The 14,444-nt window shown below is 29.8% G+C and overlaps 1 protein-coding gene across 1 annotated transcript in view; it reads right to left on the bottom strand.

The window, feature by feature from the left end:
* The window catches only part of LOC106470181 (hemocytin-like), a 124,114-nt gene that overhangs the window by 2,212 nt on the left and 107,458 nt on the right, over positions 1–14,444 (bottom strand). The window contains exons 61-70 of the mRNA XM_022399604.1: positions 12,964–13,132; positions 11,598–11,714; positions 10,786–10,986; positions 8,126–8,226; positions 6,954–7,076; positions 6,318–6,410; positions 5,880–5,996; positions 4,993–5,211; positions 4,371–4,425; positions 1,253–1,405 (exon numbers count right to left, since the gene is read on the bottom strand). Of these exons, the coding sequence (XP_022255312.1) occupies positions 1,253–1,405; positions 4,371–4,425; positions 4,993–5,211; positions 5,880–5,996; positions 6,318–6,410; positions 6,954–7,076; positions 8,126–8,226; positions 10,786–10,986; positions 11,598–11,714; positions 12,964–13,132 (1,348 nt within the window). The remainder of the gene's footprint in view (positions 1–1,252; positions 1,406–4,370; positions 4,426–4,992; positions 5,212–5,879; positions 5,997–6,317; positions 6,411–6,953; positions 7,077–8,125; positions 8,227–10,785; positions 10,987–11,597; positions 11,715–12,963; positions 13,133–14,444) is intronic.

Here is a 14,444-nt window from a genome sequence, read left to right as displayed (position 1 = left end):
AGAATAGCAAAACAAAGATAATGTCAGTGTGACTAGAAAGCCATTTATGATTGTAAAGATTATAAATAGTTAGATGTAAAATAATCCAAGCTAAGACAAAAAATAATTAGATTATGAGTACACATTGCAGGCTCAAGAAATACAATTGTTTGTTTGTTTTAAATTTCGCACAAAGCTACACGAGGACTATCTGTGCTAGCCGGCCCTAATTTAGCAGTGTAAGACTATAGGGAAGGCAGCTAGGCATCGCCACCCACCGCCAACTCTTGGGCTACTCTTTTACCAACGAATAGTGGGATTGACCATCACATAATAATACCCACACGGCTGAAAGGGCGAGCATGTTTGGTGTGAGTTGAGCTCCCTAACCACCTGGCCATGCTGGGCCCAAGAAATATGAACAACTAGTTTTATGATATTTACGTTTAGAATATTTTTTTCTCACCTAGATAGTAAGAGAAGTGATCGATGAGTGTAATTCAAATGTATCATTCAATTCAGTTCAAAACACCAATTCGATACCAGCATAAAGTGATTAACATGGTAGCAGAATGTTTAAGAAGCAATATCTATAAATCTTACACTTCAAATTTAGAGAGTAACAATAAGCTGAATATAAATTATTAGTTTAATAGTGACTTTAAAATATAATCAGACTGACTGAAAAAGGAGCTGATAAGAATTAATATTATTATTCATTGGATTTCTTTACTATTTTATCACCATGAGTGCCTGCTATGTAAAAAAGTATTAAAACATTTTGTGAATGTGAGTCTTTTCTAATCAGAAACTTATGTTTGAATTAAAACATCCCATTAGCATAAAATATAAATTTTAAAAGTTCTAAACAAATAACTATGACTACCAAGCTTGCAAATACGTTTTATTTATTTTGCTCAATATATTTATCTTTCTTCTACACCAGAACATGCTCAACACGAGATAGCTCTCTGAGTTTGTATCTCTGTTAAGACTAAATTCTAAGTAAAATGAATTTGAATTATTTTTTAGTCTGTCTTCTAAAAATAAAGATATTATACTACTTTTTATGCATCTTGACTCCAGCTAACACATTATTTGCTAAAAACTTAGAAAGTGCAGGAAAGAAAAAAATATTATAGTACTTTTTTAAAATCTAAACAATGCTTCATATCATTTACATCTTTCTTTCAAAACTACAACATACACTTGATCATTATACTAAATAGTATGTGAATACATAGAGAATATTGTTATAAAATGTATTACTCACCCATAGAGAAATATGAATGTGAGTTGCATTTCCCGGCACATTCAAGAAGACCAAAAACTGGTTTCTTATTCAAACAAAAACCATGAATGGGATCAAAGTCACCAAAAAATTCAATGGTATCTTCTATAGGGATTGCAGCAGGTGTGCACATACCTATTTAATAAGAAAAGAAGGGGATAGATTACATTTAGATTTAAAATAATATTTCCACAAAACATTATACATAAATGAACAATCTTCTGTTAAATTAATTTAACATGGATTGTTTTTATCTCATAATGCTAAAATTGAATACTAAATTCAAGAATTTTGATTTAGTATTTTTAAATAAAATGTATTTTGTGAATTGTTTAAATATTTTTCATTAAACTTGCACGACTTTGATAGGTGATCTAATTAATGTCCATAAATGCAGATATTGTACCAAAATACACATACACTTGTACTTTATTAAGGTGTATGTGTGTGTCAAAAGTAATAGGAAAATTATTACAAAACAGGAAAGCCAATTTATATAAATTATCCAGTTTTGATTTATATTACTATCATGTCAGGTCAAGGATGTGTGTGCATTTTGTGATGTCACACACACACACATAAATGAGCACTAATGTTTGGCTCTAACATTTTTTGTTTTTTCTCCCTTATACTCATGACTGTCACTTTGTTTTTTATTGTTATGAAACATGAAGGTCTAATTTCGTTTTTATTTGATTTGGGATATTTCTTTCTGTTCTCTTTTAGCCATCCTAGTCTAGTTTTACTAATTCATTTATTTTATGCACTATAGACTTGTAGCCAGAGAAATATTTGTCCTTGTCTGGTTTTAATTAACCTCAAAGCTAGCACTCTCTTATTAAGTATGAACTTTTTAGGCTGATATTTTACAATATTAAGGTTAACTGGTGCTCTAGGGCCACAGTTTTAGATGTGACCCTTCAAATTACTCATCAGGAAAATTATCCATCAACATGAGAACAACAATAAATTATAATGCAAGGAAATGGATGGAAATTTGTTTTTATTAAAAAAAATTTTTTTATTAAATATATTTTGAAATTTATTCCTTATGATGCACCCCTCAAACTGTTGCACTCTAGTGCAAAACCTTGAAAGACTGTTGGTTAATATGCCACTAACAATAGAGTCTGAACATGTGTTCATAAATGGGCTTGTCAGTAAAAATAAGTCAAATCAACGTGTACACTTAAATGAACATAATACTAATATACAAAAGTTATTATAAATAAATTACCATGAACGATGGAAATGTGGAAAAAAATTAATTTAGTATTTGTTTCTTGACTTCTCAAGAGCAGAACTGAACAAATAGAGAAAATGAAATAAAATATTTACATATTACTCAAACTTGTCATTATCCCAAAAATTCATGAGAGTGGATTTCATGAAAGGACTGAAGGAAAAAGAATTAACATCATAGATTAAGGTATCATTTTACAGTATGATCGCCTAGCTAATATTAATCACAATGGCTTTAAGTATTTCCAACCTTCTTTTCTGCTACTATTCCACAGTCAATATTTAACATTCAACTAAACATGTTCCAGCATTAAATCTACTATCTATCCATCATGCTACTCTCAGAATGTGTTTGAATGAATTTTCATTCTACAAGCTTACCATTATTGTTTTTTTTCCTTGTTTTTACACACTTTATTTACAAGAACATAAATACTCAATAAGTGTTCTTTTGTTTAATATTTGACTACTTAACTGAAATATACTTTTGACATCAATTTTGGATTGTTTCAATTTTTATTAAATTGCAATTGGTACAGTTAGTTCAATTTTTTATTTATTGATCTTTTTTAAGAGTTGGACTTGGATGGTGAGAAATTATTTTTGTTGAATATCTCTTTCTTTTATTATAATATACAATGTTATGAGAAACTCAAGTTTATGACCAAATGGAAATGCTAATGATAAGGTGCTAGCTTACTGGTTCTGTTCAGAGCTTACTACCATGTAAATAATACACAAGTCTGCTACATTTTACTACACTTAGTGCTATTTATGGATGAACATGAATAATATATATATATTATATTTATATAATATATTTTTTGTCACACAATTTTCTAAACTGCTTTAATGTAAATCCTAGTCCAAGGTGGAACAGAGGTGTTATTAAACAGGGTGATAATGATGAACTCCTAGAGAAATCTTAACTTGTGATATTTGAAAAGCTATTGCTGTGCATGAATGTGCATAAGAGGTTAAGCTGCTATAAATTATTCTAACTCCATGGGAGATATAAATAGAAAATATATTATTGTATAATGACTTTGTACATGAAAGGATAAATCACATCCAATAAGTATAAGTAAGTTTTGGTATAAAATTTGACTAGAGCTTTTACAAAAGTTTGTTTCAAAGAAATTTTTGTTTGTTTATTGAATTTTGAGCAAAGCTGCTCAAGGGCTACTTGCTATAGCCATCCCTAATTTTGAGGTTCAGACCAAAGGGAAGGCAGCTAGTCAGCATCACCCACCACCAACTCAATGAATAGTGGGAGTGACTGTCACATTATAATGCAAACACAGCTGAAAGAGTAAGCATGTTCAGTGACAGGGTATGTTTAAAAAAAATAACCATTACAACATTAATAGATATATGTGATAATTTTTTAATATTAGTTTAAGGTTTCTCTTACAATTTCAGTTTAATAAGTTTTTATTGCTTTTCCAGTTGTTTCAGTTAAAATTTCCATAAAAGGAAGTTACCATAGATGTTTATTTTATTCACAACGTTTCACTAGGTTTATCTGGCATCATAAAGTGAGATACATATTTAAGGCTGGTTATTAATCTTTTGTGACTAGGCATTTTGTATTTTCAGGAACCAGGGAAAATTTTACATTTAGTATTGTACATTTTATTGAAAGAAAGTCATACAAAGCATATATCACTAGATTCAATGTGAAAAACCATTATCAAAGTATAGCAATATGGTCTATTAGTGAATGTACTAAATATTTCCTATGATAAACAAAGGGTTTAAATTGTTTGTGGACCATTTGATTGTTCAAAGTTATGGCTATTAAAAAAAGTGTATGAAAATTTATTAGAATAAAATAATCATAATAATCAAAACTTACTAGGTGTCATGTTACACTTCTGGCAACAGCCACTGTCATCCCAAACAACTTGATCCTGTGACATAAAAACTTTGTTGTAAAAAAAGTGGGAAAAATCAAACTAAGCATATTCTAGTTATTTCCATGCTACTAGTTGGCCATTTATGTATGAAGTGATTATCAAAAAACAATATTAAACCTTTAACAGAACATTTTCCTGAGCCAGAATCTAAGCCAGTACCACAGAGTATCTTTTTCAGGTATGAAATACATAGATAAACACAATGTCTCATGGTCACATGTTTACTGTGCTATAATAAACATTGAAAGACTTTAGCAACTATAAACTAACGCTTTCAATATAATCTATTTATAACCAATTCAGAAAGTAAAAAAAAAAAACTTAACTCACACGAAAAAAGTTTCTCAATATTTGATTTCCTGTCTTCTTATTTTTGAATACGAAAACTTACTCAACAATTCAAGTTGTGTGTTGAATCACACAGTTCTAGGTTAAAAAACACTGTTATCATAAACACAAGACCTCATTAAATTTTTTATATCAAATTACATATGCATTATTTAAAGGTTCTAAGACGGCACTGCATATCATTAAAAATAGTCGTTTAAATGATTTACAAACCTGTGGACAGTTTTCAGGAACAGCTGAACAACGGGGACTTCGATAAAGAGTTCGCACACCTTCCCCTTCTCTCACACACTCAGCAGTATAACACTGGAACACAGTAGAATTCCATTTTTCTCCAACTTTGTGTAAGTTATCTCCCTCTTCACAAGCCACTGGTCGACAAATACCACAACACTGTTGCAGACTAGCTTTTGGAGGGATGTATTCTGAGGTCTGTGAAAACATTATAAATTGAGTTATAAAACACAATTCTTTTTTTTCCAACAGTTTAAGTATATTGCAAAGAATCTTTACAACTACACTTTTAGTTATTATATACTTACTTTCAAATTGGCTTTGTAGTTGTTCTCTTTTCAAACTTATCATTAAAATCAAAAAAGGAATTTCAAGAGGAAAAGATAAACAGTCCTCTTAAAGCTCTGGATTTATGCAACAAGCCTGATATGTGAAGTTTTACTAAATTAACAGCTCCTAAGGTTTTATTGATGCTTAGATGCAGCATAAAAAAATGTCATAGAGGCCATTCGTGAGTAAAATATCAAAGAAGTTATTTTTTCTGCAAATGCCAAATTCTATTTTTAAAATGAAATCACACAAGTAGTAATATGGACAACTAATAACAATAAAACCTCACACCATAAATCACCTATTCATATTTAAAGATTCATGATATGGACCAAGCTGATAAATATATTACACCAACATGAACATCACATAACGACTTCATAGTACTTGACATTTTCCAAAATATAAGAAAAAAAAACATATTTCAGAACCTGAGAAAACAAACTATTTGTTTTCTTTTATACCCTGTCATCACCATTAAATTAAAATATGCATATAGAGTATTATCAAGTTCTTTTTTACAGAAAAACCAATACCTTGGGGCATTCCTGACAAGTTTTTGACTTTGACACTTTTGTCATCTCACCAGTTGAAGTCAATTCACAACTGTATGATTTGCAAGGGTCATTCTTGTCTTGCCATTCACTATCCACCTAATGAAATAAACAAGTTATCACACATAACTTATTTCTGTAAAGATGAAGGTAATACTTATTTATGACAGGCTCTGGAGAAGTGAGTCTTATTAATGTGATTTCTAAACTTTAAGCTAAATGTAAAGGAATAAATGTTAGTTTTACTGTTAATATTATTTTTTCCAAGTGTCACTTGTATTAGTTAAGCACAATTTCAAAACACATTATAGATTTGTAATTTATTCATATTTTAATGGGGAAGGAGGGGTATTCTTTATGCTAAAAAGAAAGAAGAAGAAATTATGATTGATTGTGATTAAATGTAATAACATAACTTACTCCATGGACGTTGCCATCTGCATCTTTACAGAACAGCCGTACTACAGTTGGACAGCACTGCCCGGGAACATTTACAGTGGTCAGAACATAGTCCTATGAAAGAAAGAATAAAATATTTAAGCATTTATCTACCTACAAATACAGAAATAACCTAATGGATATCCTTAAAAGTTTCATTAATCAGTGTTTGGGTTGCATGTTTATGATTCAATGTGTAATACTCATTATTTACATCTCTGCAACAAGTAAGTTTGTGATTTTTGATAATATATTTTGATTTTTGAACTCTGTCTTGCTTGTTGTTTGTCCAATTCATGGAATGAATATTTCACAGAGTGCTTACTGTTTGCTAACTCATGGAATGACTACTTCACAGAGTGCTTGTTGTCTGTCTAATTCATGGAATGAATACTTCACAGAGTGCTTGTTGTCTGTCTAATTCATGGAATGAATACTTCACAGAGTGCTTGTTGTCTCTCTAATTTATGGAATGAATACTTCACAAAGTGCTTGTTGTTTGTATAATTCATGGAATGAATACTTCACTTGAACTTAAGCAAGTAGCTGAGATAAGATCACCAGCCCTGTGAATGACATGAGATATATTTATGTATTAACTTCCATGCATTGATTTACCTTATCATCTGGCAAGCTCTCCACAGAGGGGCACTGTTCAAACACACACTGAGGAGTATACTGACCAGGAGTTCCTTCACAGGTGCAGTTACGACAATGTCCATCTTTCCACACCTCTCCAGGCTACATGTAAAAATAGGAAAACGAAAGTCATATACTTTTTTTGTTATTAACTGTGTTTGAAAATTAGTCTTGAAAACTAAATCATAACAGTTGAGTGTCAGTCAACTAAACATATTAACCCTCAAGTTGACAACTTTTTTTTTATATATTATGTATTGAATCATATTGGGTAGTTTTATGTTTCTGCCTTTTTCAAAACTCAGTGTAAAGACCTGACTAAAACCACTGGGCAAAATCACTCATTTTCTATATAAAATGCAAAGCAGACCCTAGAAGTAATAAGTGGGACTAAATTGCAGTATTAATGGTATTTCTGTTAACTTGTTTCAGGGTATTAGGGACCTTGTAACCAACAAGGAGTTTGGTGCATATGGAGTTTAAAAGGTTGACGTAGTCCACATAGCTGTTCTGGAAGTTAGACTATAATACCTGAGCTAATATTATGATACAATATTAATATCAGGACAACACTTGGGTAAGTTTTCACACAGATGTATTAAAGAAATAAAGCCAGTGTTTAATAATACACAATAAATATTTAAAATGAGACTGTCCCTAGTCTCAGAATACAATACAAATGGTTTTATTTAATAATTTTGCTATATAAAGATAAAATAAAATAAATACTGTTAGACTGAGAATAGTGATTCCTGATGATGATATACGAATATGTCAAAACATGTCGAGTGTATGGGATTGTTCCCAGTCTCACAGTATGTATTTTATCTTTATACAGTAAAATTATTAAGTAAAATAATTTTTATTGTATTTTGAGACTACAGACAGTACTATTGTGCTATTACTATTGTGTACTATTGAACGTTGGCTTTATTTCTTTAATACATCTGTATGATTATGATAGAATGTCAAATTTATGAATGATTTATTATTATTTTTGCTAACAGAATTTCAGCTCCTTCTAAAACAAAACAGCATACTTTAAAATAATCAATAGGTTTTCACATGAACATTAACTTTATGTTGTGTAGATAAGAAAGACATAATGAATAGCTAAAATGTCAAGAAAAAAAATAGACATTTAAACTAACCTTGTACTTCGAAAATGTCTGATCCTCAGGAGCTATAGAAATCTCCTCTCCACCAATCACTTCATACTTTTTGCTGTAAACACACATATCTTCAGGTGGCTCTGAAAATGACAAAAATTTAAAACCTAAGTTCATATTTTAAAAACTCCTTACCTAGATTTCAAGAAATAGAAATATGTGTTTTATAAGTCACTTATTTGTTACTACATCCTAAGAATCATATCATCATTTAAGAAACACTATTCAGCAGAAGTGAAAATTAGGCATCTTACAGTCCATAATCTGCTGTATATCATTATAAAAACTGTAACAGTGCAAACATTATGAGATGAAAGAAAAATGTATTTTAATATCTGACAAATGTTTTCATATTCAGGGGAAGAAAAAATAGGTTTTATTGTGCTATGAATATTTCAACACTACACAATTATGGATTGTATGTCATAATGTAATTTCATCTGGAACAGTACAAGCCGGAGTAGCTCTAAATTCCTATTTTGTTTGGAATAGATTACTTACAATCTGAATCATTGTCATTAACATTGAAGTAAAATTCATACATTTACATGAGCACATTCTGGGCTAAATGAATGATGTATTATAATATTTGTATTACATGTTCGATATAATTTAGTTGTTCACAAAATATTCAGTATAAAATTGCTTGAATTCTATTTCGTCATCAGGGATTTTTTCTCCAAGTATTAACATACTGTTGAGTACTATGAATCCTCTTAGAAAACATTTGATATCTTAAAAAGGTAAAAATTAGATGACTACTTCTGTTTGTTTGAAGTTAAGCACAAAGCTACACAATGGGCTATCTGTGCATTGCCCACCATGGGTATTGAAACCTGGTTTCTAACATTTAAGTCCGCAGACATCTCACTGTGCCACTAGGGAGCAACTACTACTACTACTACTTTTGTATTCATTTCAAAAGTTTACATAAAACCTGTTTTTATTAAATTGTAGGTACCACATTTCAGATTTACAAGAAAATAGGGTTAAAGATCAAATCTCTCATTATTAGAAAAAAAAAACACGCAACTAGCAACACTAAAAATGCTTAATTATGATCAACTAAAATAATTTTTACAGTTTTTGTCAACTATTATTAAACTTGAGGAACTAATGGTCTTCCTCCTATTAGTCTAATAACACTAGTAGTTTGAAGTTATTTATTTCTCTTTATGCTAATTAAATATTCTAAATAATAAAACACTTATCGAAATATATTTTTCTACTGCTAGGCAAAAGAAAAAAAAAGAGGGAGAAAGATTTTCCTGTTGAACTAGTTGTTTCTAATATAAATTAGCTGGTTTTTCATTTGTTACTTGAAAAATTAATTTAAAATTGGTATATGTGAATGCATTGAATTAGTATTTTTTTCATTAACAGCTTTGATTTCCTGTGCAAGTTTTTTATTACATTGTTATATAAAAACGTTTCTCTGAACAAATTGTGTCTGTTTGTTTATCATTTTAAGTTTCCAAATTAGTAAAATATATCACTAACTACAGTGTTAAAAGGCAGCATTATTTTATTTTTGATGATATGATGACTAAGCAGATAAACTAGCTACAGATTAACTCCTAGAGTGTAATTTAGTGATTATGAAGAAAAACTGGTTACAATATCCAATTGTAGTTAAGCTTCTGGTAAACAAATTGTATACTGATGATTCTTTCTTAGTCTTTAAAGAAAATCATTCAAGTTTATAATGTTTAATAATTAAGGTAACATTTCAATTTAAAGATTCCTCTTCTGGACACTAATAACACCCATGATGGAAGTTTTATATCTAATTTTCATGGTGAAAGCACTATTGTAAACTTTAAAATTCACTGTGATAGTTTAGTTCTGTTCGTCTAAAAAAACAACAACAATCTTTTAAAGTTCAGATGATAAGTAAATGAAATATCCAATTCTTTCAGCTATTTTATCTAATGAAACAGTCTTCCAAAAACACGTTTTTCTATAATTAGTTTAACGAAGTGTGATTTTTCCAGAACCTTAAACGACTGATACCCCTCCACATGATTAGTCTAGCATACAACACTCTTCTAAATACCTCCCTATGTTCAACTAACACTTGTCTTCAATCCACAGTTATAAGACTAAAACAAATCTTTACATGAAGGATGAAATTATCCGATCGTTAAATGTTTTCAGTTTGGTTTGGTTGTTGTTAAGCACAGAACTACACAATTGGCTATCTGTGCTATGCCCACCACAGATTTTGAAACCCAATTTTTAGTGTTATAAGACTTCAGACTTATGACTGAGCCACTAGCGAGTTGTTAAATGTTAATGCTCTTGTCTTATCTGTGTTTGTGATTACATGGAATAGGCTTTAATAGTACAGTCAACCTGTATCAAAAAATACACTCAACTCGTGACAGGAGTAACATCACATATCTTTCATCATAGCTAGCTATGATACATCAGTATAATCCTGCCACTTTATTATTTATTGCATTATGCAGTAGAAACAACAGAGGATCATAACTTAAGTTCAGAACTTTCAATCAGAAATAAGAAAATTGAGTTTTGTTGTAGAAACTAATTCCATAAGTTAGACGAAAATCATAAGTTCATAAGGGTAAATAATAATTTATATAGACATGATAATAAAAAATAAACAAAACCAATCTTACTGCATCTATAAATAGGGCAACATTCGCCTTCTACTTCCTTTAGATCTAACCCAGGAGCACAGGTTGGGGCTACAGGACAAATTTCTGGTCGACAGATGACAACAACTTTACTACAACAGTCTGATCGCACCAGTTCTGAGTGTTGTCCAACTTCTAGACTATCAGGCCATCGAACGGGTGGACACAATGCTGAGTCACATTCTATACTCACAGAAATAATGAAAAGTTAGAGTCTGCCATTTCAAAGCTCCAAACTATCATAAAAAGTTTTCAACAAAAGATACAAAATGACTGCAAATAAAAATTTGTTTTAAATGTTAAATTATTCATTTTCTGACTGAATGTGCTATTGAATTCCTGTAATACCTTTACAAGTTATTCATTTGTTACAGTACATTATTTCATCAAGCTGTAAAATATATCTAATCAGTTGAGGTTACCCACTTTTAATAAACCTCATTGACTTTATTGTGTTGTTATAGTATGTATGGTCTTTTTAGACTATCAAGTAAGTTTTTCAGCTTTACCGAGTTGTTATAGCATTGTCTTTTAAGAGTGTCTTATCAATTTTATTAGCTTGACTTTATACATTGAATATTTTACATCAATAACTAATTACAGTATCTTGTATCTCTGCTATCCTGTTATCACAATTTATGATAACGTTAAACAATTGAAATCCACATTAACTCTACTGACTGTAGGAGTAAAACAAGATACATTATCTTGTGTTTTAGTACTTTCACTTAAATTACAGATTCTGTACTAGAACTATGTAATATTTAAGTGATGAAACATAAAATAATTCATACCACATTCATACGAGTTACAGACACCAGATGCTTCTTTGGTTCGAGAAAGTTTGGCTACCTGCCCAGGTGAACACTCTGGCACCACAGGAGCAGGACATGCAGTTGGTTGAATAGGTTCTATAAAGTTAACCCCATGATATTAAATTTCATAAGTTCAGCTTAAAAAAATGAAAAAACAACAATATTTCTATAGAATATTTATATAAAGAGAATGTTTAGAAATACGATCTTGAGACACAATAAACATGTGCAATGAACAGATACAGAATAGTTATTACTAAGTTTTTCTCTGGAGTACTGATCCATAAAAAAAAGTGTGAAGGTAAAACATTCGACAACAGATAAATTTCCATGACTATTGGGTGGTTTTACTGTTCTTATACTAAAGATAGTTCAGTTTTCAAAACAATGTTTCATGTTTTAATAGTTAATAATTGCAACAGCAATTATACTCAAGAAAAACATTATAATTAAATTTTTATTTTAGATATGAAAAACTGTACATCCCAACAGATTCATTTGCTGATTATATAACACTGACATTAAAACTCTATAAAATTATTATAAAAGGATGTTCATAAGAACACTGCATTGACTCTATTCCTAAAATTTGTTTAAAATAAAAAAATGCTGGTGAAACTCTTCATAAAAATCATTGAAATTTATACATTTTTCTAAAAGTAATACTTTATCTCTACATACTTTGTGAGAAAGAACTAGTTGTGGCTAGAATAAAACACTATAACTGTTCACATTCTCATAAAAATGTTAAATTTTTCTATCAACCTACGAGTAAAACAAGATGACTTGAAATAACCTACATTGTTAATCCTCAAAAATGATCCTACACTAACAGACCACATGCCCATAAATATGTGATAAAAGAACAATAATTTAATCATCAACCTAAATCACCTCATGTGTTTTGAAAAACTGTACATATTCTTATTTACGATTCTCCTTATGTGAAATCTGTAAAAACATAAACTTTATGCTGGATGTAGTTTGTAATTTTCTGAAAAACTGTTTCTTTATTAGAATCACATTTTAAACCAGAAGGAAGTTGACAGAAAAGGTTGAAAAAATTAATCTGATCCCCAAAATATAAAAGTATTGATCATAAAATATTTAAATGACCAATCATGAAACAAAGAGAAATAAAACAAACCAAACTACTTATGATTAGTGTTCAACAAGCAGAACAAAAGATAACTTCTACATACTTTTAACATAAAGGAACACTTTTTTTTGGCACAGAAACGTGATGAACTAAGTAACCAAAAGTTATTATTTTAGCTTGGTAATTCTTTACATAAGATAAATTAAACTTCCAGTCCTGGTGCACTATTAAGCTGTAGAAACATACCACAAATAAATTTGGGACAACAGGTTCCATTTTCTGGAGGGATAGTGATTAATGTTTCATCTTTATAGCAAACTGGAGGTGAAGCACACAGTTCTTGCAAACATTCCACTCTATAAGTAGAAGTACAATGGCACCGCTGACATGCCCCTTCTGTCCAGGTATCTCCAGGCTAAAAATATGAAAATTATTATGTTAAAAAATGAAACTTAATAAGATTCAGTAGTAATAGTTTAAATACTTAATACTTGTATTCAATACTGAAATAACATAAATAGTGAAAAGTGCAACAAATAAACATATCTACCAATATGATTTTTCACACATATATATTTAACACTTATTGTAGATTTGATTTTAATTTAATTATGGATTTTAAACACTTCTTAACATCTTTAATAAAATATGATATTTGTTCTCTGTTACTATTTTTTTTTTATAAAACTTTTTTACTGTCACCTTTATCTATGAACTCAAACAAAGTTAATGAATGTGTATAAAATGGAATGACAAATTACTCATAATTATGAGTGGTTAAAGTTCAGCTAAATAATAATTACAAAGTCATACAACAACCAACAACAATGATGCCAGCCGAATCTCACGATACTAGAAAATACAATTTGTTTACAAAATTTCATTATAACACCTAACTTATGATATAAGTTTGTCAGCTTGTTCTTGATGAAAAATGCATTCTTTAATTTAATTCTGTTGTCAACAATCTACTTTTTAAAGCTTGCATAAGTTCAAATGAGACATATATAACTTAGTAGTTTGTTTGTTTAGAATTTTTTAGTTACATATACAAAACATGCTCAAGAATTTAAATACAATAGAACCTAAAATAACTAACAATATTTTATCATTTTAGAGAACAGTTAATGGCAAACATACTCATGCTTTGTAGAAAATGTTTGTTTTAAAATAGCTGAAACTTATTTAAATCAATGAATGCTCTGATTAATGTAGAAATGAGCAATGTTTCTAGTAGTATATTTATAAAAATTGTTATTCCTATATTCTCTTTATATAAAAGAAGATTTCAGCAGTATTCCTCATCTTGAATAGTTGATAGATGGAAACAAGGTCAGACAAGATGATTGCGTTAATTCAAGCTGTTAAGAAATAACTGGAAAGTTTAAAGAACAATAAGGCTCCTGGGCCAGATAATATTCGCCCCCACCCCCAAGGGTTTCAAAGGAAATTAAGGATTGGATATTTGTTGGAAGTTAGCTAATGTCACTTCTCTTTTCAAGACAGGTTATAAAAATTGTCCCATTAATTATGCTTTATAGACCCATTAGTCTTACATCAGTTGTGGGAAAAGATTTGGAATGTCTGATAAAAGATGCTTTGCAAAGTCATTTAACAATTTGTAGAATTTTATTCTATAGACAACATGCATGGCTTCACTAAGGGAAAAATCTTGCCTTACAAATATTTTTACATTCTTTGCAAAGGTTACTGCTTATGTGGATGAG

This window comes from Limulus polyphemus, unplaced genomic scaffold, assembly GCF_000517525.1.
Source record: "Limulus polyphemus unplaced genomic scaffold, Limulus_polyphemus-2.1.2 Scaffold102, whole genome shotgun sequence".
NCBI classification, from domain to species: Eukaryota; Metazoa; Arthropoda; class Merostomata; order Xiphosura; family Limulidae; genus Limulus; species Limulus polyphemus.
Note: the sequence above shows the minus strand (reverse complement) of the source record. Positions and strands in the feature narration are given on the sequence as shown.